Source organism: Pleurodeles waltl, chromosome 11, assembly GCF_031143425.1.
Source record: "Pleurodeles waltl isolate 20211129_DDA chromosome 11, aPleWal1.hap1.20221129, whole genome shotgun sequence".
Lineage (NCBI taxonomy): Eukaryota > Metazoa > Chordata > Amphibia > Caudata > Salamandridae > Pleurodeles > Pleurodeles waltl.
Window position 1 is genome coordinate 98015218 of NC_090450.1, and position 22202 is coordinate 98037419.

Consider the following 22202-nt stretch of genomic DNA (forward strand, 5'->3'; position numbering starts at 1 on the left):
AAGAGCGCCAACCATGGCTATCTCTTTGCACTGGACTGGGTCAAAGTCAAAAGCTCAACCCAACCCCGAAAGATCAAGGGTCAGATGCAGTCCCAGATTAGTAACACTGAACTTTTACCTTGCAAAAGAAATGTGCCATTAGTCCTGTTCATGTGGAAGAACTTTGCATGAAGCAAGGATAGCATAGCTGGTGACGGTCGGCAAGGCACAAGAGGCAACCCGAGTGTCATGGATGGACGGTCTGGAGTCTTGTGTTGGTGATCCTTGAGGACAGACAATGCTTGCTACCCAAAGATATTAAACTGCAGCAGCTCATGCCGCATTTCCGGAAGAGCAATGAGGTTCTGGAATGAATGGGCCCGTCCGCATTCACAAAGGGCTCAGATCCATATGCCAGCAGACTAGCCCTTTCAATCATTCTGAGGTCCTCGCTTTAATATGGGTCTAGGTCCACTTCTTCCTCTCCAGGCAAGAGGACAACAGGCAGCAGGTTGACCTAGCAAGACAGCAGGTCAGCAAAGCAAGGAAAGGTTTGAACCTGGCCACAGGTTTATTCTGTCAGGTCTAAATGGCAGTATAAGCTGCACACAGGGGCTCTGCTATGACAGGCCTGAGACATGTTTAAAGGGCTACTCAAGTGGGTGGTAGACATAGTGCTGCAGGCCCACTAGTAGCATTTAATTTACAGGCATTAGGCACATGTAGTACCCTTCAGTAGTAAAATTATAAGTACATTAAACATGCCAATTGGGGTACAAGCCAATATTACCATGTTTTAAGGAGAGAGCACAAGCCCTTTAGCATAGATCAGCAGTGTTAAAGTGCACAGAGCCCTAAAGCCAACAAAGACGAATTCAGCAAAATAGGAGGAAGTGAGGCAAAAAGTTTGGGGATGACAAAGCAGAGACGGCCAGGTACAACAGATGGAGAATGCTCAAAATACACTCAACTCATACTCAAAATGTGTGTTTTGTTCAGGCACATAATTCATGTTGTGAGTGATAGAAGCTAAACGTGCTAAATATTCCACCCATTTGGTGAATATAGGACACCACTAAACCAGATAATGGATAACTGGATCACTGATTAACAATTCTAATAACACCATCCTGGCAATATTTCCCCATGTTTAGTTTCTGGATTAAATATTGAACAAAGAGAAGGTAATCAGTTAACTTTGGCAACATGTTCTGAGTTGTGTTGGGCTTTGCATATTCCATGTTTTAATAAACCTAGGATACTTTTTTGTAAGCTGTAAAATCATATTTTGTAGAAATCTGAAAGTTATGTATCAGATGGTAATTTATGTGGCAAGGGAAACTAATCGGTAATTACCGGGAAAGTATTGTGGCTCTGCCTATAATTAAGTATATGACACATTTAATTCATTCATGCAGCCCGAGAACCTGAAACTCTGCTCTTTTTCTCTGTTTTATTAAACTTATGTATGTATTGCTGAAAAACTTCGTGTGAATGTTGACAGATTTCGATATTTATTTTTCCAGGGTGTTTTATTCAATCTTGATCTTCACCGTTGTAGTACTGAGGTGCATTCAGTGTGAGGCAGTGGATATCCCACTTTCCATCGCTTTAATCATAGGGTGGTGCAACTGCATTTATTTTGCGAGAGGATTTAGGATGCTGGGCCAGTTTTCAATCATGATACAAAAGGTGAGTGTCATGTTGCATGCTCTGTATAGAAAAGACAACAAATATGTGTAGGTTACAATCACTTTTCTGGAATGGTGATTTGGAAAAAAATGCTTCCACATTAAGCATAGCAAGAGTGTTTAAACGTCATAAAAGGACACCTCTTTTGGGGGTTCTTGCAATTAAAGCATAATTAGGGAGGAGTGACCTTGCCAAAGTAAAGTAGATAAATAAATGCAGACAATAATTCTGTGCTTGATGAATCCCCCAGCAGAGCATTAATTTAAACCTAAATTAGCACCAAAACAAATGAATCATTCGACACTGTAACCATTACATTTATGAAGGGATATTCGCAATAAATAAATATAAATAAATAGAATAGCACAAGTTAGTTTAATGGGCAATGTGGCATATTTAAATGTCACATCCACGCGCTATATCAGTGAAATTACCACCAAAATAGATCATGAAATTCATGAGAATGAAAATGTCTCGATCACGGAAAATACCCCAAATGCCAATTATTGCCTCTATTGTACCAGAGAATACTGCACATCAAGGCCTACGCAGCAACTTCAAGAGTGAAGGGCTACATAAATCCTAAAATACAACACAGAGGCACGGCCATCTCTTGCTCAACATTGTTATACTCCATTCACCAACACAGGTTCACTACCACCAACAGGAGTGCACTCCGTCCACCTGTGCACTTCGGCACCTCTTCATTTGCATGCAGGGGCGGCTCCTCTGTTAGAGCGGAGGAGCATCGCGCCCTCCCTTCGCCACTGCAGCAGCTGCCAAAGTTCTATTTTTATTATTATTTTACTGGGGAAGGGGCGGGGCCATGGTCAGAGATGAGCACAAAGGGGGAGTGCTCAGCACTCTCCGACCAGCCAAACATACATGCACACTAAGCTCTGTCCTATCCGACCAATCCGAACGGTGCTGTCATGTGACAGCAGCATTCAGATTAGCCGCAGGGCAGGCTGGGAGCCTGTGTCTGCGGCAAAGGACAGAGGTGCTGCTCAGTGGTGGTGGCGGCCACGCATTCAGGTAAGTTTTTTTATTAATATCAATTTTCTTCACCCACCGCCACGTGCCGCAAGCCACTCCTGGTTGCATGAGTAACTATATACACACTGCTACAATTCAGCACAAAGCCACCAAATTTAGACAGACACCTTAAACTGAAGGAGCTGGTATGGAACCTCTGTGGGCTGATTCAGTGACTACCTAGTTTGGATGATACTAAATCCACCTATTTATATCACGCTCAGCTCTAAATTAGTGATCCACTAATGTGGGCAAGCAATAACAGGTCATGGAGTTGGGGGATCAAGAATACTTTAATGATGACAGGGTTAGTAATATTTTCAGTATCTATGGAAATGTTCTGCCCTGTCGCTCCATTTGCATCACTGCCATATTTAGGATTGCAGACCTACTCAAAAAGGACCAGATTCACAAAGGTGAATATACATGTGTATATTTACTCAAGTGTGGATCTACCTCTATACCTAGGTGTAACTTCATGATTTGTTTTATTCTCCATATCCAGGTGGTATAGACTCACATGTTTACACCTGCAACCGAATTTACAAGTATAAAGTTACTTCTAGTAACTTTTCACCTGTTGTTGAAGGTCTACTCACTGGAAAGTTAATGGAATTGTAATACAGCTCATTAATTAAACATTATATATTGTGAATGTAAAATAATTTATAATACTTTTAGTGTTATTAAATGTCAGAGAACATTAACTTTTCAAATTCAAGTTGTATTAAATACTAAAATATTGTAAATACTTTAATTTGATGTATAAATATTAAGTTTTAAACAATAGTTTTAAAAAGTTACCCATTCTCGCTAACATAGATATTTAATTTTTTAGCGAACTTGTTTAAATGTTACATATTTCATTAACTTGAATACTTTTTACTTTTATTTAAAAATGATTATAGATATGTTACACTAAAAAGATGTCATAATAATGTAAACATTAAACATTTTATTATATTATTCCTAGTTCCTATGAGGAATTACTTTATTTCCCTGCATCCATTGGTTTCTGTGGGAGTGTATTGCAGTACCAGTGGCTGTCCATGTATTGTGCTTGGCGCACTTCAAGTCTAGAGTATCTGTAAGGCTGTTTTGTCCACTTTTAGGACTATAAGAACATTCAAAGTGTGTGTTCTGTATTGGAACAATCCTACGCTTTTCTGTGTGTGTTTTCTATTAGCATGTCCTTCTTCCCAAACCCCTCCTTAAAATCCCCTTAACAAAACCCATTTTTGAGTAATTATTACCCATTTTCCCACCACTCCCATCGTCCCTCTCACATTGAATGCAAAGTTGTATACTGATATGTACATTGATCGCCGCCACAGTGGCAGAGATTTTCGCACAGAAAAGAGAAAGAGGTAGAGGGCTCAGGCAAAAGGTTTATGAATTGCATTTTGTAGTAGTAAATAATACTACTGTTGTGCTATACAAAATATAATTTGTGAATCTGGCCCACAATGATTGCCACACGTCAAAGTTATGTGCACAAAAAGATGGGATTTAACATAGAATTCTTACATTCAGATTCGACTAATCATGATTTGCAGAGTTTACATTTAGTAAATTCCAAACATATCTGCAGCAAATCCACCCTCACTGCCAGATTTTCAGCAGTTAAAAGTATGATTTAGAGCTGGAGATATCTCCTATTCTAGAGTTGTGTCACAGGTACTTATTCACAAAGAGTTTGCTATGAATAGGTGTTTTCTTACTCTTGTAGGACTCACAACGTACTACTGAATACCAGGAGTAATTTAGGAGCACCCCTGGCTTTCCACTTGTGCAAGCCTGACATATAAAGTGTAGTCAAAGTCTTTATCAACTGGTCTGATGCTTTGTAAATTCATAAATAGTGAAAGCTCACATATGTTATTCTTTATGAGAATTCAAGAGCATTTATATGAATAATCCATCCACTAAATACCTTTAAACATGAAACCGGTTCACTTAGTATGAGTAAGTGCTTCAAAAAACACTTTTTTGAAGTGGGTGTGTGGAATGATATTAATCCACATAGAAAAGTACACTCCATCTGATGGAAAATGGGCAATGGAAATGAAGGTGTAAGTACACGTCTACTAACATTATTGACAAACTTTCATCTTAGCAGGTAATCTGCAGGCAAACCAGTAGGGGAAAGAGACATACACTTGCAAATCTTTGAAAGTCTTTGATGTCCATAAAGCATGCTTGAGACTTTAATGAATTCTTCTAAACCAAGAAATATCCTAAGGTCCCAGGCATCATCCTATGTCTCCATACATTTTGATGGGTTTTGTCACATTCACTTTATCCGTCTTTTCTGGCACACTTGAATGATATTATACATCGAGACATAAGTTGATGTTGGTGGAAGATAAGACCACCAGACTAACCACATCTCCCTGTTTTCCTGCCTACTAATGCCTCAGGGACTTTATTTAGTCTCTGTCTTTTTCTCTATGATATGCTTAGATTATATGTATGCACAGATACTCTCTTTCACCTGAACTCTGTAACACCTATAGCTGCCTAGGGATTGGTGACAGATGGGGTAATCAAGATCATCTCTTTGGCTCATTATCCTGCCTGCTTTGAAGTGGTGTGACATAGGAGCTAGATGCATGAATACCAGGTTGCAAAGTCTGGTTGTTAATCACAAGTATTTTGAAACAAGTAAAGATTTTTGAAAACCGACCTATGGACTAATAGGTGAAATCTTACAAATCCCATTTGTGTCAGCTGACCAACATGTCTGTGATTGCTTTTAAATAAAGTAAACTTTTCTTTTTAAATGCTGTCAGTTTTCATCAAAGGAAATGGGTTGCTTTTAAAATGTAAAGTTTTCTTTTTTTTTTAAAGTTTGTTAAATAGTTGGTAGTGATTCCCCGGACAACTTTCTACTCTTCAACAATTTTTTGTACATTCCCAAAGGGAAAGAGATTTCAAAAAGTCCCCCTTGTGATCTGGTTACTGGATTTCAGTTGCAAATGTACCCTTTAGGATGGTGACTGGATTTCAGGTGTATTTAGGATTACCACCTTTCCAAGAGAAAAATACCAGCTGTTGTGGTTTTAAGAGTCTGAAAAGGAGGTATGTCATACTAAATATGACTTTATATAAAATCATATATGTTCATTTAATTTTCTCCCCTTGTTTCCTTTAATCATTAGCCAGGGATCATTAATGCTGCTCTAGAACACATTTGAAAGTGCTTTCTATTCATATTTGATGTTTGAAGTAAGTATAGAGAAAGGCTAAAAAAATATCGGCTTTTGGTGATTTTGCATATTTTTGTACCAGCTGGTAATCAAAATAGCAGTGGTGCCAGTAAAAAAGCAGCCTGGTAGCAACCCTTCTTTTATTCCTGTTGCAAACATTGATACATTGCATACTGACCTAAGTATTTGGAAGGGACAACAACACCACCACCCCCCTTTCCAAATACTGAATCCGTATCCATTTCAAAACAGATATAGCAGTTCAAAAACACTTTTACGAATGCTAAATGCATTTAGTACATAAGTTAAAGGGTTTTAGCATTTGCAAACCCTCTGATTTATTGATTTGAATATTATGGAAACACTGTAAACCTTTGAACACATGCGCTTTCGCTAGCAGTTATCAAGGCTTATTCTTACCTTACTCTTTGAATTCAGGAGTAAGCAGAGGCCTGCCATAGACACAGCAAAGTCTCAGTACATTTGGCACTCTGTCTTTTTAATTACACTACAATTACTTTTTAAATGCACATGTACATGTGTATGCATAATCACTCACACACAAAGATTTTGACTAGTGAGTGGATGACATATTTGTTCACCAGGGAGGGACATTGTGTCCAAGCTACTTCCCTCTGTACAGGAAACAAACATATTTGCAGTAAATAGCAGGCAACCTTATGTGTGCAAACACATACATGTGTTTCAAAGGTGCACCTCTATTTTTATGCCCCTTTAAACTATGTTTAAAAACGTATCTTGTTAGATGCTGTACAGAGGCCCAGCTGCATTAAGCACTTTCTGATACTAAACTGTTTTACATCATAGTGTAACAGTTTAATATTTTTTCTGAGGTAAATCTCCAATTGTTTTTGCTCACCTGAAGTAAACATAGATACACAAAAGAGATCTTCCAAAATCTGATTCGGAGAATCTGATTGTCTGGAAATCTGCATTCAACAGTGCATTTGTGGAAGTGAACAATCTGCCATTAAGATGAATACTGCACATTTGCAAATTTAGAATTAGAAACGCAAAAGGGGGCATTTTGTGAGTGACCAGCAGGCAGCCCTGATAAATGGATTGCATATGTACGGTACTCTCAAATTGTAGATACCCACAATTGTTTTGCTGATTTTGTTTTTTGCCACCCTGAATCCGCCTGCAAAATTACTTATATCAAGAGCAGGAAGTGGGGAGGAACCACTCTCATATTGAGTTGGAACTGAAGAAGCATGAAGAGCTAGCCGTGCGTTTGTTCATAGTTTCTTAAGTTTGTTTTATGCACATGAGTAATAGAATAACTCTATTTCTGCCATAGATTTCCTTAAAAAAAATCCTTCACTTGAAGGATATTTCTAATCCAATATGATCAACAATGTGACTTTTTCATTGTGGTTTTGTGAATAATGACCCTATGATTGTCTTGCAAGATTAACTTTGAAATGTATCAGGAATTGCAAACCAGAGCGTAAAAAAAACCAGAAGTGAAATATTTAAAGTATTGGATATGATATGTCTTGACAGCACAGTCAGAATTGTAAAGATCTTGACTATACTGGAAACTGCTTTGTTTAAGAACAGTCACCCAAATCTCTAACATAAAAATAATATCACTTTTTTGCCAGGTTTCTCCTACTTACAGAAGCAACAATAATACGTATTACTGTTATCCAAATTATTGCCACTCAGTGTATAGCTTCATAGGAACGAAGGACACAGTCAACCCTGCTGGATGTGAAACTATAACTCAGTGGTCTTCAAACTTTTTAATGCTGCACCCCCCCCCCCTCCCACTACAGTGTAAAGACACCATTGGGTTCTCACAGAATGCTTCACAATTTTTCTATTACATTGGTAAATTGGCAAGGTTTAAATACAACTAGACTAATTTAGGCATTGCATTTAAGTTATGTTACCTATTTTAAAAAGCAAGATTGCCAAACATGCTAACCAGGCCTTTCTAATGTGTAAAGGTAAACACAATGTGATTCTCAGAAATTAGGGCAGGGAGGTTTGAAGACTATTTGGAGTCCCTTCCCCTTTTGAAACATACTACCAGCCGGAAAGTTAGAGATGGCCCATTACAGTCTGATTGACTGCTGCTCACTTTTTTCTGCTTAAACCAAAGCACAGTTATCAGCATGATGCTTCTTTTAGCCTGAACCTGGTGCCCCATCTGGGATCAGTTAGGCTTCCCCCCAAGAGGGCTAGCACCCCAGTTAGAAGACCCCTGCTGTAACTGCAGGATGCATTCAAACCTCTGTAGTTTGTGTTTGACACCCTTAACATTATCTATGATCTAAAATGAGAATCAAACACTATTCTTTAAAAAGAGGTCTTTGACTATAGTCTAGTCTTACATGAATTTATAAGGAGAATAAGCGCTTCAGTAAGTTAAGTCCTTGTTAGTACTAAGACTCTGCGTAAAGTCTTCAATCTAGACTTAAAAGCTCAGTGCGATAAAACCTTACTGCAAACGTGTAAATGAGATGCAGGTCACAGTTTCAAAAACTTGCCATATTATCACAGGTCTGCATCCTTTGCCAATGAACAAAACTGGTACATCTGCATCGGTTAGTATTACTTGTATAATGATTGTCTTATACAAAAATAAAGGGGAAACTTTTTCTTGTTATAGAACAATAATCCATGTTCACAGTGTACAAATGTGTTACCCATAGGTATTTTTGTACATAAGGTATAAAAGTACTTTGATCAACTAATTACCAGTGATTCAGGAATAAGTATTAGTTATTGGTGACTGGAAATGCATCATCACCTTCTTGGAACCTGGTCAGAGCAATTAAAATGTACGTTGTGGGCATCTCATATCAAACACTGGGAAGTCAAAAGCAACCCTTAAACAACAAAGCTAGTTTCAAAAGTAGGGGCCAAATCCATGCCTCTCCTTATTCTTCTTTGCAGTTTTATATAGAGCGCACTTTTCCATTGGGTATTGGAGTACTTTACATGAGCACCAGTTACATAACATAAGATTGGATTTAATTATTTAGGCTCGGGGAGATGTAGCCATTTGCCTAGAATCAAATGATGTTGAGCCGACGCCAAGACTTGAACCTGGTTCCCCACCTTCAAAGTCAGCAATTCTGGATGTGGAGCCACATCCTCTCCTTTCTTCTGTTTCTCTACTGGTTAGATGATTTTGGACTTGGCCAGACTTTTGGCCTTCACCCTCCTGCTTTCTGATTCCATTTTTGTTGACCTTTAGAACTCTTCACACTTTACCACTGCTAGCCAGTGCTAAAGTGCATGTGAGCTCTCTAAATATGGTAAAACTGGATTACACCCAATTGTCATTTTTAATCTACTTGCAAATTACTAATAAAATGCTACCACATATACCCAGGTCTTGTAATTAAATGCTATCAGTGCGCCTGCAGCACTGATTGTGCTACCCACTTAAGCAGCGCTTTAAACATGTCTCTGGCCTGCCATTACAACTTGCAGTTTTCCAAGTACCAGAGCGACCTGGCAAAAGAAACCTTTTGCCAGGGCTTGCCAAAAAAAACCTTTTGCCAGGCCCAAAACCTTCCATTGTAATACATTTAGGTTACCCTAAGGGTAGGCCCTTGACAAACCAAAGGACAGAATATAGCGTATTTAAAACATTGGACATGTTCTTTTAAGGTTTAAATCTCCTTGTGGAGAAAAACTCATAACATTTTTTTTCAGTACTGCAAGGCCCACCTCTCCCAGAGGATAACTTTGGGTTTCCTTATTATGTTTAATAAGTTATAACTTCTAATTGGGCAGGTGGAAATGTCCCACTTTAATGGTAAACTCGGATTTTGATCACAATTCTGAAAAGTTGCCATTTTTCTGTCCCAAACATCTTGTGTCTGCTGCCTGTATCCTAGGTCACATGGCTTGGTGTAGCTGGCAGTTGGCCTTTGTCTATTATTCCCAGACAGTGAGACATAGGGAAGCTAAGTGTTGGCACTATGGGCCACTCTCAGTTAACGAGGGAGAGGAACTGTCACCTACCACAGTTTCACATCACAAAGCCCCTGCTGGATTCCTCCCACAAAGGAGTTTGACACTAGCCTCCTGTGACCCCAGGCAATCTGAGGCCAGGAAAGGAAAGCAAGAAGTTTCAAGCACCTCTGGTGTGTGGAAATCTCTAGAAATGTCTCCTACTTCAAAACTAGAACCATAGATAAATATTTAACCTAGACCCCCATTCATTACACTTTTGGAGCTGTGAAATCTTCCAAGAAGGGTGCTGTGCTGCTGAAAGGATTGCCCCAGTTCTGGACCCTTGGAAGTGGGTCTGTGGTGCTCTAGTTCCCCATTTGTGGATTCAGCAGAACTGACACATCTCCCTTGTGGCATTACCCTCGGGACTAACGCATTGCATCGGCTGAGCAAACTTGTCCAACGCAAGAACTTTGAACAGCTCGTTACAGCCAATCAGAACCACCACTGCATAATGCATCTCCACACAAGGAAATTGCCTCACCCAGCGCACCCACAGGAATCACTGCAGCACGACGCATCTCCATGCAAGAGCATCACATGGCACTTCGCAGCTCCCCGGAACCACTGTTGCACAATGCATATCCTCACTCAGACCTCATGTCACTTCTGCTGCGTGATGCATCCTCAATGCAGAACTCTGCATCTCTTCACAACCAGGATTAAGATTCGTGCTTTTTGATGCTATTTTCACTGAAACCCTAAACTTGCCTCTAAATTAAGCTTGGATGCTCTGTGACAGTCTAACAGAGGGTGGAGCACAGGTTAATTTGGAGTTTACTTGTGACTTCACCATGATGAGGATTGTGATTGCTGTTAAGTAGGGTTTCACACCCATCAACTGGGAACACAATTTCTAATAAGTGACTTTAGGTTTTGACATCCAGAAAACAGTAGATCAAAGCTAGAAGTAAAGAATGATATCCTGGACCCAATCTCAATTCCCATTATCAGTCTTTGCTGAGGCAATTGATGGCTTGGCTCACTAGAATCCCTACTTAAAGGACCAATTGGACTTCGACTATTTTATGGTTTGGCTGGACACAGCTGCTGTTGGCAGACAGTACTGTCAGAATCACCAAGAGAGGGGATTTGGCTCTGTCCACATGTTGGGAACCAGGAATACACTTTTTGATTAAGCAGTAGTGGTACACTTCTGAAAACAAAAAGTGCTTACCCTCCATGCAGTGTGTTCATTTTGTTTATTTATCCAGCTGCATGAGCTTGAACTTTCAGGGGCACACACTAGACATTGTAATGCTATTAAAGTGTTTTAGATACCTAGATAATTCCTGGTGTTTTTCTCTGGCAGCAGACCAGAGAGAAGGAAGGCAATCATTAACCTACATGAATTATTAGGTCTGGCTTGAGGGTGCAATTGTCACTGCACCAATATTAATCTACAGGTATTTACATCCATACAAATACATATTTACTCATGATGCAGGCCCTGAAAGTGACAAGTGATGCAGAATAAAGCTACCCAATCTTTATTTTCTCACTGTTTACAGTACTAACTTGGAAATTCCACGAGCTAAAACATGAGTTGCAGATAGCATGCACTCTGAGTCATTGATAAATGGTCCCTTCTCCGTATTTTAACCATCGTCCATGTTCACCAACTCACCAAACGCCAGCATTCAGTGAATCGCACGACCATAAAGTCTCACCCAAACACACAACCTCACCTATCAATTACGTAGCCTTTAAACCAATCTGAATGCATGACCTGTTGCTTTGCCACCAATTGCTTATGTTCTGCTCTTTCTATTAGGAAAGGTTTTAAGTAATTGTGCTTAAGTGGAATGCACTTTTCCGGAGTACCTACCTGTAAGTAACCTCTGCAGGTCATTGAGTGTTTGACAGAATCAGATTAATATCTGTTTTTCATTTTTCTAATTTCTTTAGATCATCTTTACTGATCTTTTGCAATGGTGTACTTTAGTTTTCATATGCGTCATTGGTTTTTCGTCTGGTAAGTGTTATATTCATATAAAAAAAAAATTGTTCCTCAAGAAATAAATGCCATACTATTATAATGAAACAATTTAAAGAAACAAAAATCTGCAAAAAAACTATTTAGCTTAAAGTTTCCTCTCTTTTGCCATTGTAATGACATGTATTCCATTGAATGAATGTTTTCTGAGAAGATTATTAATGTCATTGACTAATTTTTTTCAAGGCTGTTAAGGTTGCGCTCTGCTCTTGTTAGAAGGACCCACAGTTGCAGCACAGAATAGTGCAATACTGCACAAATGCTCGCACAACGCATAGTTAAACTAGGTTTATGGTTATATTCAAATGTTTTTAATACCCAGGTTCTTCAAATCCCACTCTGTAAAAATCATTCTGTACGATCAAAGGCCCCAATACCTTTGTGTGGGTTTGCAGGTCTTATACAAATAATGTATGACTGTACATCACATATGTATTGAACTAGCCTTTGTATCTGTCTAGTTTGTTATGCATTGATCTTTATTTAGTATGAATATCTACTGTAAGGACAAGTAGAACCCTTGCTTTTAGTGTAACTAATACTGGCTCCTTGATGGTATTTTTAACCTAATTATCAATTGAGTGACTTTGATGTATACGAAATATGAAAATACCCCTTATAAAAGGAAAAAGCAAGCAACAATAAAGGCAAGAGTACTCCTGGCCTACTCTTGCAATACCAAGAGTAGGCCTCAAAAAAAAAACAGGATTACTCTCTATCGTAAGGTCTTTGTGAATTAAATGTATTGTCCTTGCTGGCAACCAATGCATGGGATAAATTTTTTCTGCAGAGGGGCTGGCATGAAAACAATGTGTTTTATTATGGGCTGCCACATTTTATATTATGTAGTCATTTTTTGTTGAGGAAGCAGAGTTTTTAATTATTTTGATTTTTTTTTAGGTTTCACCTGCACATCGCTTGCTCTGTGCTTGTGATGAAATCTTTTGAATTCAATGTAGATTTTTAAAGGGGCTTACCACCCGTCCTTGCTTTTCCCTTGCTTTTCATTGGTTACTGTTCCTGCCACTTAATTTTCCTCCATTTCAATTGGCTGTAGCATATTTCCTGCCTTTACCAATGCGCGCTCCTCGTGTGTTAGTGCTTATCAGTTTCCCAGGGCCCAAATATTTCTTCGCCTCGTGCAACTTTTTTTAAAAACTAAGCTATTGTCTGCACAGCGGTTGAGCACTGCTCCTTTATTATTCCAATCCCTTCATAGCCCTTGAGCTGTGCTTATTTTTATTTTTACTCTGCATAGCGCTTGCACTGTGCTTGATTATTGAATCTGCCCGTAGCTGCATGCATTTCAAGATTGCCTTTAACATGCACGATTGAAATGCGTGCAGCCGCGGGGAGATTAAGTAAACAAGCACAGCGCTGTGCTTGCTTTTTTAAATCACGGGTGTCAAACACAAGGTCTGCGGGTCGAATCCGGCCCGCCAGACCTCGTCATGTGGCCCGTGTAGCCGCCGCCGGCCGCCAGCCTTCACCTTTTATTCTCGCTTTTTTTTTTGGACACAAGAAAGCCGCCTCTTCAGCGCATGGGCGGCAGCCTACAAGCCAGAGAACGTCTGCCCTCTAGCGGCGCCGGCCGTTCTACACAGGAAACCTCCACTTTACATGCATTCAGGAAACCTCCACTTGTTTTTATATTGAGGGCATGCCATCCTGTGATGTGACAGATCCAACGGCTGCCTGAACCCTTCTCTCCTGTACTGTAAGTACATATGATGTATGTGGGGGGAGGGGGGGTCTGCTTATTATTCTGCTTAAAAGTCTGAGCGGTAAACTTTGGATATACTGACCACTTCCGTGTCACTTTACAGTGGTATAGGGACCATAAACTACAATCAAATAACCCAAAAATGTCCAAGAAAAGAAAAGTTGATGCAGAGGGAAGGCAATTTCAGGAGAGAGGGGAAAGTGAATACATGTTTGTGATTAATGGAGACAAGCCGGTATGTCTTATTTGCTATGAGGCAGTGGCAGTGATGAAGGAATACAATTTACGCCGGCACTTTGAGACCAAACATGGAGCCAAATTTGCTAACCTTAGCCACCAGGAAAAGCAACAAAAAGTCCAAGAATTAAAAGGTAGCCTGCATTTTCAATGGAATATGTTTGCAAAAATGACAGCAAAAAATGATGCAGCAGTGAAAGCCAGCTATCTTGTGGCTGAAGAAATTGCGCGAGCTTCAAAGTGCTTTTCAGAAGGTGCAATTGTAAAGCAGTGTATGCTGAAGGTATGTGAACAGGTGTGCCCTGAGCAGAGACAGGCTTTTAACAATGTCAGCTTGTCAAGAAACACCATCACAGACCGAGTCAGGGACCTAGCCTGTAATCTTAAAACAAAGTTGGCTGAAGAGGCATGCAGTTATCTGGCATTTTCATTATCTGTTGATGAAAGCACTGACAATACTGATACAGCTCATCTAGCTATTTTTGTAAGAGGTGTGAAGGAAGACTTGTCTGTCAGTGAGGAGCTCTTGGATGTGGTCGCCATGTATGGGACAACAACTGGGAGGGACATCTTCAATGCAGTGGAGGAATCCATAAATAAAATGACATTACCTTGGGAAAAGTTGGTGGGACTTACTACTGATGGCGCTCCAGCAATGTGTGGAGAGAGAAATGGCTTGGTTGGACTGTTAAAAGAGAAAATGAAAAAAAGTAATTGCCACACGCCGCTGATAACTTATCACTGCATTATCCACCAAGAAGCTCTGTGTGGCAAGGTTCTGCAACTGGATAACATAATGTCCACAGTCACGAAAACAGTGAATTTTCTGCGTGCACGGGGTCTGAATCATCGTCAGTTCCAACAATTTTTGAAGGAGGTTGGCATGGAACATACAGATGTGCCATACCATACAGAAGTAAGGTGGCTGAGTAGGAGCACCGTTCTCAAGGGATTTTTTGAGCTTTTGGAAGAAATTACTCTTTTTATGCAAAGTAAAGGGAAGCCCTTGTCAGAACTGTCAGATCCAAACTGGCTGTGCGATTTTGCCATGTTGTGTGACATAACAGAGCATCTCGCCCAACTGAATCTGAGGCTGCAGGGCCGCAAACAAGTCATAACCTCAATGTATGAGGCAATAACAGCTTTCCAGGAGAAACTGCGCCTATGGAAGTCACAGCTTGAAAAAGACAGTCTTGCCCACGTTCCTATCTGCCAAAGCATCTCAACCTCATTCCCAGGTACTTTTTCATGTGCTCGATTGGGTACCAAAGTGAATCTGCTGATTGATGAATTCAATCGATGCTTTTCTGACTTTAAAGAACAAAACTTAACCTTTACCAGCTTTGCCAATCCCTTCAACATCGATGTTGACAGTGCACCACATCACCTTCAAATGGAATTAATAGAACTTCAGTGTAACAGCAGCCTGAAAGCGAAGTTCCAGGATGCGACAGTCGATGACTTTTACCGTCTCCTCCCCCCTGCTTTGATGCCACAGCTCCGACTTCAAGCTGCACGTGTTCTGTCCATGTTTGGGAGCACCTATCTCTGTGAACAGATGTTTTCAGTCATGAATCTGAACAAGACCAAGCTCAGATCACGCATCACTGATGATAACCTCCATGCTGTTTTGCGGATTGCTACAGCACAAGACCTAACGCCAGACATCGATGGACTGACCTCAGGAAAATGATGTCAGCCATCTAGTCAGAAAAGTTAAAAAAAAGTTAATGCCTTGTGTTTGCCATATGTGTAATAAACAGTGTTTGGCAATATTTGTATGTTTAAAAAAAAAATTACTGTCTGTTACCAAAAATCATTTTTCAATAAATTGTACAATAATTGTACATTTGAATATCTACTTGCCATTATTCTGACTATGTTTCTGCTTTCAGAGCTAGTTATTACTTACATTATTACAAAAAACAGTAATAATTGAATGCAGTGACAATAATTTATGATAATAAAGAGTGGACACATAGTCCTAGAGATACAACCGGCCCTTTGAGGGTGACCAAACTGCTGATGCGGCCCCCGAAGAATTTGAGTTTGACACCCCTGTTTTAAATGCTCACAGTGGACCCCAACCTCAAAAAAATGGTTTACAGCCACTGGTACACCCCTGCATTATCCTCATTATATTACACGATGAAGGGAGGATTTCTCATTCTTCATGAGAATTCCTGTCCTCGTACTTCATTGGGTGAACTCACTTGTTGGTCCACTACCAGAATGCAGAGCTGGAAACAGATGCTCCACCACGTCACAGGAAATATTTTGTGATTGAAGAATTAGTGTGTCGCGCGAGAGTTTTCGGGGTGTTTTCTTGTCGGGATCTGGGCTGGAAGCACATTAAAAGCAACTAGACAATGTTCATAGTAAATGATCACACACTGGAAGCTTAGTGCCTGGCCTAGCTCGTTCGGATCGTATTCCACAAAGCTCTTTGTGTTTTATTTCAACTGTGCAATCTCCTAAAAGCGCCAGCATGTACAGAGCGATCAGCCTTTACTCCCTGGGAGGCTTAAAATGTATTGGTGTCTGCCAGGATTGGAAGTAAGGGGACTGTTCAAGGCTGAATTTAAAATACATGCCAATTCTTTTCTTGAAATGCGACAGGATGATAACTCATAAAAAATTAGCTATTTTAATAGTACATTAAAAACACTACTGTGCTTGTTTAACTCCTCTCCCCGTGGCTACACGCATTTCAAGATTGCCTTTAACATGCACGATTGAAATGCGTGCCACCACGGGGAGATTAAGTAAACCAGCACATCACTGTGCTTGTTTTTGGGAATGCCCACGTGGAAGCATCCCCAGCAGACAAAGACAGTTTCTATTATTTTTCTCCAGCTGTCGCTTGTTAATGTTGAACATTTTTCTGGTGATGTGGAATACAAAAGTGACATACAATATATGTTACGACTTTCAAATGTCCTTTTTGTGTGTTGTAGTACCTTATGATGGTGGGTGTGTCAAATTCAGTGTTGTCAATCTGAATAAACTAGGCCATTTAGCTTCTTTGCATTATTAACAGTCATGTCCAATAAAAAAGTTGCCTGACTATATTTGATAATACATGAGCAATAAAACCTAACAACGCTGTCATGTATTCAGATCTATGAACAGTGAAAACATGTTTGCTTAAAAGGTGTTCCCAGCCACTTACCTATTGTTAGAAATAGGGTCTTTTGTTGGCAGTCAGTTTGCACCCTGTCCAAGTAGGGACCCTCACTCTAGTCAGGATAGGGGAGATACCCGCTCAGATAACCTCTGCTCACCCCCTTGGTAGCTTGGCACGAGCAGTCAGGCTTATCTCAGAAGCAATGTGTAAAGCATTTGCACATAACACACAATATCACAGTGAAAACACTAGAAAAGGACACCACGCCAGTTTTAGAACAATAGCCAATGTCTATCTATATAAAACAAGACCAAACACAATAAATATCCAACATACCCTAATAAAATTATGAATTCTGCAAGATTTACTCAAAAATATGGTTCCTTGAAGTCAATAGCTCCACCTGGGGCTATCACAGCGTCATGATCAACAAAACCAACAGTTTACGCTGGTCGCGGCACCCGGGCCAGCTACAGTGTCGGGAAGACCCGCAAACAGTACCTTTGGAATTGCAGGGTGTCGTGATCCTCGATCCAGAGAGCAGCTTTGCTGGCATCACGGTGTTGGTTCTGGAGTCAGTGCGGAGGTCATCGGATCCTTGAAGTCACACGCCCTGTGGATCGAACTCCGGGCTAATGAAGTCAGGAGCGCTGGCGTGGATGGCGTTGGGGCTGCAGTGCAAAGTGAGACAATGCGATGTGCGGTGCCCACAGGTCACAATGCAGGCAGCGGCTCAGTGATGGTGTTCAGGGGGGTTGGTGAGACCAGGGCTGCGGTGTGAAGTGGGGCGGTGCGACGTGCAGTGTCACAGGTCACGGTGCAGGCAGCAGTGTCGTCGTTGCTGAAATGCTGTAATCGGTAGGCCCAAGCCGGTGGTGCGGGACGGTGCTTTGTGACCCTCACAAGCGGTGTCCACAGGCCACGGTGCAGGCAGGATGCCTGGTGACAACACTGGAGTTGATAATGCTGGCGTCGGTAGACTGGGGCTGCGGTGCGAGACGGGACAGTGCTGCGTGTACCTCACGAGTGGTGTCCACAGGCCATTGTGCAGGCAGCGGCGCCGGTGTCAGCAGGGGCGGCGGGGAAGCTCAGGCTGTGGTGTGAGCAGGTGATGCAGGAGTTTGGGGCCCACAGATCACGGTACGAGCAGCGGCTCGGTGAAGTCATCCGATGACGTTGTCGGTAAGACCAGGGTTGCGGTGCGAAGCAGGGCAATGGACTCCGTGCTGCGTCGGCAGGTCACAGTGCAGGCCAACTGCTTCGTTGCCAGCTGCGTGGTGATTTCTCCTCTTGAACAGCACAAAACACACAGTTCCCAGTGCTGCAGGTCGAGGTTGCTGAAGTCTTTGGTATCCCTGAGACGTCCAACAGGAGGCAAGCTCTACTCCAAGCCCTTGGAGAACTTTCTCAAGCAGGACACATAGCAAAGTTCACCCGTTGCACTCTTTTTAAGCAGAAGCAGCAACTGCAGGCCAGTCCATAAAAGCAACACAGCAAAGGGACAGTACTCCTCCTTCAGCTCTTCTCCTGGGAAGAGGTTCCTCTTGATTCCAGAAAGACTCTAAAAGTCTGGGGTTTTGGTCTTTTTCTTATACCCTTTTCTGCCTTTGAAGTTGGCTAACTTCAAAGCAAAGTCTCAAGTGTTTGCAAGATCCTTCCTTGTCCAGACCAGGCCCCAGACACACACCAGGGGGGTTAGAGACTGCATTGAGTGAGGGCAGGCACAGTCCTTTCAGGTGTAAGCGACCACTCCTCCCTCCACTCTAGCTCAGATGGCCCATCAGGATCTGCAGGCTACACCCCAGACCCTCTGTCACTGTCTAGAGGGAATTCACAACAGCCCAACTGTCAACCTAACCCAGACGGGGAATCCACAAACAGGCAGAGTCACAGAATGGTTTAAGCAAGAAAATACCTACTTTCTAAAAGTGGCATGTTTGGACTCACAATCGAAAAAACAACTTCACTAAAAGATATGTTTTTCAATTGTGAGTTCAGAGACCCCAAACTCCAAATTTCTATCTGCCCTCAAAGGGAGTCTGTGCTTTAAAGTTATTGAAAGGCAGCCCCATGTTAACCTATGAGGGAGATAGGCCTTGCAACCGTGAAACCCCAAATTAGCAGTATTTCACTGTTAGGACATGTACAGCACACCAGTACATGTCCTAACTTTTAAATACACTGCACCCTGCCCACGGGGCTACTTAGGGCCTACATAGGGGTGCCTTACATGTACCAAAAGGGAAGGTTTGGGCCAGCAAGTGAGTACACTTGCCAGGTCAAGTTGGCAGTTTAAAACTGCACACACAGACACTTCAGTGGCAGGCCTGAGCCATGTTTACAGGGCTATTTATGTGGGTGGCACAATCAGTTCTGCAGGCCCACTAGTAGCATTTGATTTACAGGCCATTGGCCTGGTGCACTGTACCAGGGTCTTACCAGTAAATCAAATAGGCCAATTACGGATAAACCAAGCAATAGTACAATTTATCTAGGGAGCACTTGCACTTTAGCACTGATCAGCAGTGGTAAAGTGTGCAGAGACAATAAACCAGCAAAAACAGAGTCCAGTAAACCCTAAAAACAGGAGGTCAGTGGCAAAAAGACTGGGGAGACATGCTAAAAAGCTGCCAGGTCTAACACCTATAATCTTGTCCAGCCTGGTGACGACAACAGGTCTGGCTTTAATGGGCTAATGCATGGAAACACAGATGCGCATGTGTGTATTTAAACATAACCAGGTTTTCATGACTTTGCATATTAAAACTAGCCCTATTGCCTTTCCTACTGCATTTTTTTCTGAATACCAGGCTTCCCCTCTGACAAAGTGACACAACTCTATTCATGGGTTAGAGGCCACTTATGGTTTTTTTGTTAAGGTCTTTACAGTATGAAATTAAGAGGATTCTGTCATTGAGTATATAGGGTAATAATTCTCCCTGTACACTGTAACCCCATCTTTCATTTGCTTTTGTGACGGGAATGAGACAAATGAAAGAAATTTGGTGAAACTTTCAATGCACTCTGTAGATTGCTTTGCCACTTGCTTGCACATATTGCACTGTATCCTGTATCTTTCTACATATATAGGCCCTTTGCTTTAGGGCAGGTCTCGTCCACGCTTCTGTGCCAGTGTGTTTATGGGATGGTAAGCAACAGTTGTAAAAGTAGTTGGTGAGGTTGTATACATATAATGTGTTAGACCTGATGGACGTAGGGTGGTCTTCACCCCAACTTTTTGCTTACCTCCTTCAATTTTCTCACCTTGTATTTGCTGGCTTTGGGACTCTGTGCACTTTACCTCTGCAAACCCATGCTAAAGTGCTTGTGCTCTCTCCCATAAAACATGGTAACATTAGCTAAAATCCAATTGGCATATTTAAATTTACTTATGAGTTCCTAGTAAAGTGCAATACATGTGCCCAGGGCCTGTAAATTAAATGCTGCTTGTGAGCCTGCAGCACTAATTGTTACCTTGTTACTACCTAAGTAGCCCTGCAACCATGTCTGAGGCCTGCCATTGCAGAGCCTGTGTGTGCAATTATACACCGCCTTTTGGACCTGACAATATAACCCTTTTTGTCACACTCATACAGCCTCCACAGCAGAACAATAATGGCACGCGCAGACTGTTCTCGCTCTAGTCTTTCTTTAAATGTCTCCATGACATGCATGCAGTCCAAATAATGCTTTAAATATTACTTTTAAACTATTGAAAAGAAGAAACATGCATCTATTTAAAATAAAAAGCAATGTTTTGTAACTTAATTAAATGTAAATGCTGAAGAGATAGTTGGCATCAGCAAATGCTGCCCTCGGGTAGCTGCTGAAGACTAGAAAGCAAGGAACAACATTTTATGACTGTGGCCTTAGTTGTGTTTCTCTATGGAACGTCTTCCTCAGTCCTTTCTCCATGTTTACATCTGTCGGATGGCTGGTGCAGACATGTTCTTTTGTGGGAAATGGGACTAGAACTAACAGTGAACGTTCCCCAGAGGTGCACAGAAATGAGAGGACAGCCTCTCAGCTTTGCCTGGCACCTGTTCCCTCTAAGGTCCGAAAATGACTCCACCAAGCAGTTACAGTAGCTTTTCTTTCTCCCAGTGAAGCTAGGTTTTTCTGAGAACTTCGGGCTCACCTCTTCTTGTACTCTGCAGAGACGTACTTTTCTCTGCAAAGGACTGGATGAGCATGTATTCTGAACACCTTTGTGCCCTGCCCCAATGACAGGCGCAGTGAGATACTTAACACTGCCTTTTATCCTCTGCTCTACAGCTTTCAAACCAGATCTTTATAAATAGCCACCCACAACATGAACTTGCTCAGACATGTACAGGTGACCCAGTTCATTGTATGCAATTTAGTATGTCTTATATTCTTTACTCTTTTTTTAGAAGTTTTCTTCTTGAAGCAGGGTGAGGGCATTTCACAGCTCTTTGCAAGTTTAGTTCATGAGTTTGCTCAATTTTGGCACGCATATCAAATGTGCTTGGCTGCTGCATGTTTTTTTTCTTTGTCGTCCACCATTTACCTAATCTTCCTCCATTATATTACCACCGGTAACTGCACAATTTATTGGATTTCTCAATAAACAAGTCATAACACTTTTATGGAGTTTCATTAATTTATATTGCACAACTGCTCACCAAGCCAAATCTTACAACAACAAAAAAGAATATTAATCACATAGGAGAAACCTAATGCATTTACCAATGCTTGTTTTTTTTTGCAGGCTTATACAGAGCTGCCTGGCCCAAAGGCTTTTCTTGAGCACCAGATTACATTCTTTTTTTGAATGGATAATGAGGTGATTTGTAAAATCACACAGTATGTGAGCCGATGGAGGGACTCCATCCTGGTTCCCAAGTTTCAAACTCAGCAGGTGTGGCAGTTAGACAGCAACCTTTCCATTTGCAGGGCGTGTTACTGATATTGTGCAGTCATGTCTTCTGCCCAGTGTTTGAAGGCCATGTACAGAACAACTCTCCTGAAAGTTTTAAGGCGGAAAAGCCCACACCAGCATGCTAGAATTTTTCCTAGCTGAGAACGGGGGACACAATGTCCAAGAGCGCAGCATCTAAGCATTGACTGGGTTAAACTTAAGGGAATTTTCAGCTACATAGTATCGAGCCAGCAATTCTTGGTGTGTCCTTATTGGCGATCGTTTACCACTCTTAAGTAATCTTCTTGCCATTTTTATAGTTA

General features: G+C 41.3%; 1 protein-coding gene across 1 annotated transcript in view; it reads left to right on the top strand.

Moving 5' to 3' along the window:
- The window catches only part of LOC138265472 (transient receptor potential cation channel subfamily V member 6-like), a 223294-nt gene that overhangs the window by 159594 nt on the left and 41498 nt on the right, over positions 1–22202 (top strand). Inside the window, exons 13-14 of the mRNA XM_069213212.1 lie at positions 1506–1671; positions 11823–11889. Coding sequence (XP_069069313.1) covers positions 1506–1671; positions 11823–11889 — 233 coding nt within the window. The remainder of the gene's footprint in view (positions 1–1505; positions 1672–11822; positions 11890–22202) is intronic.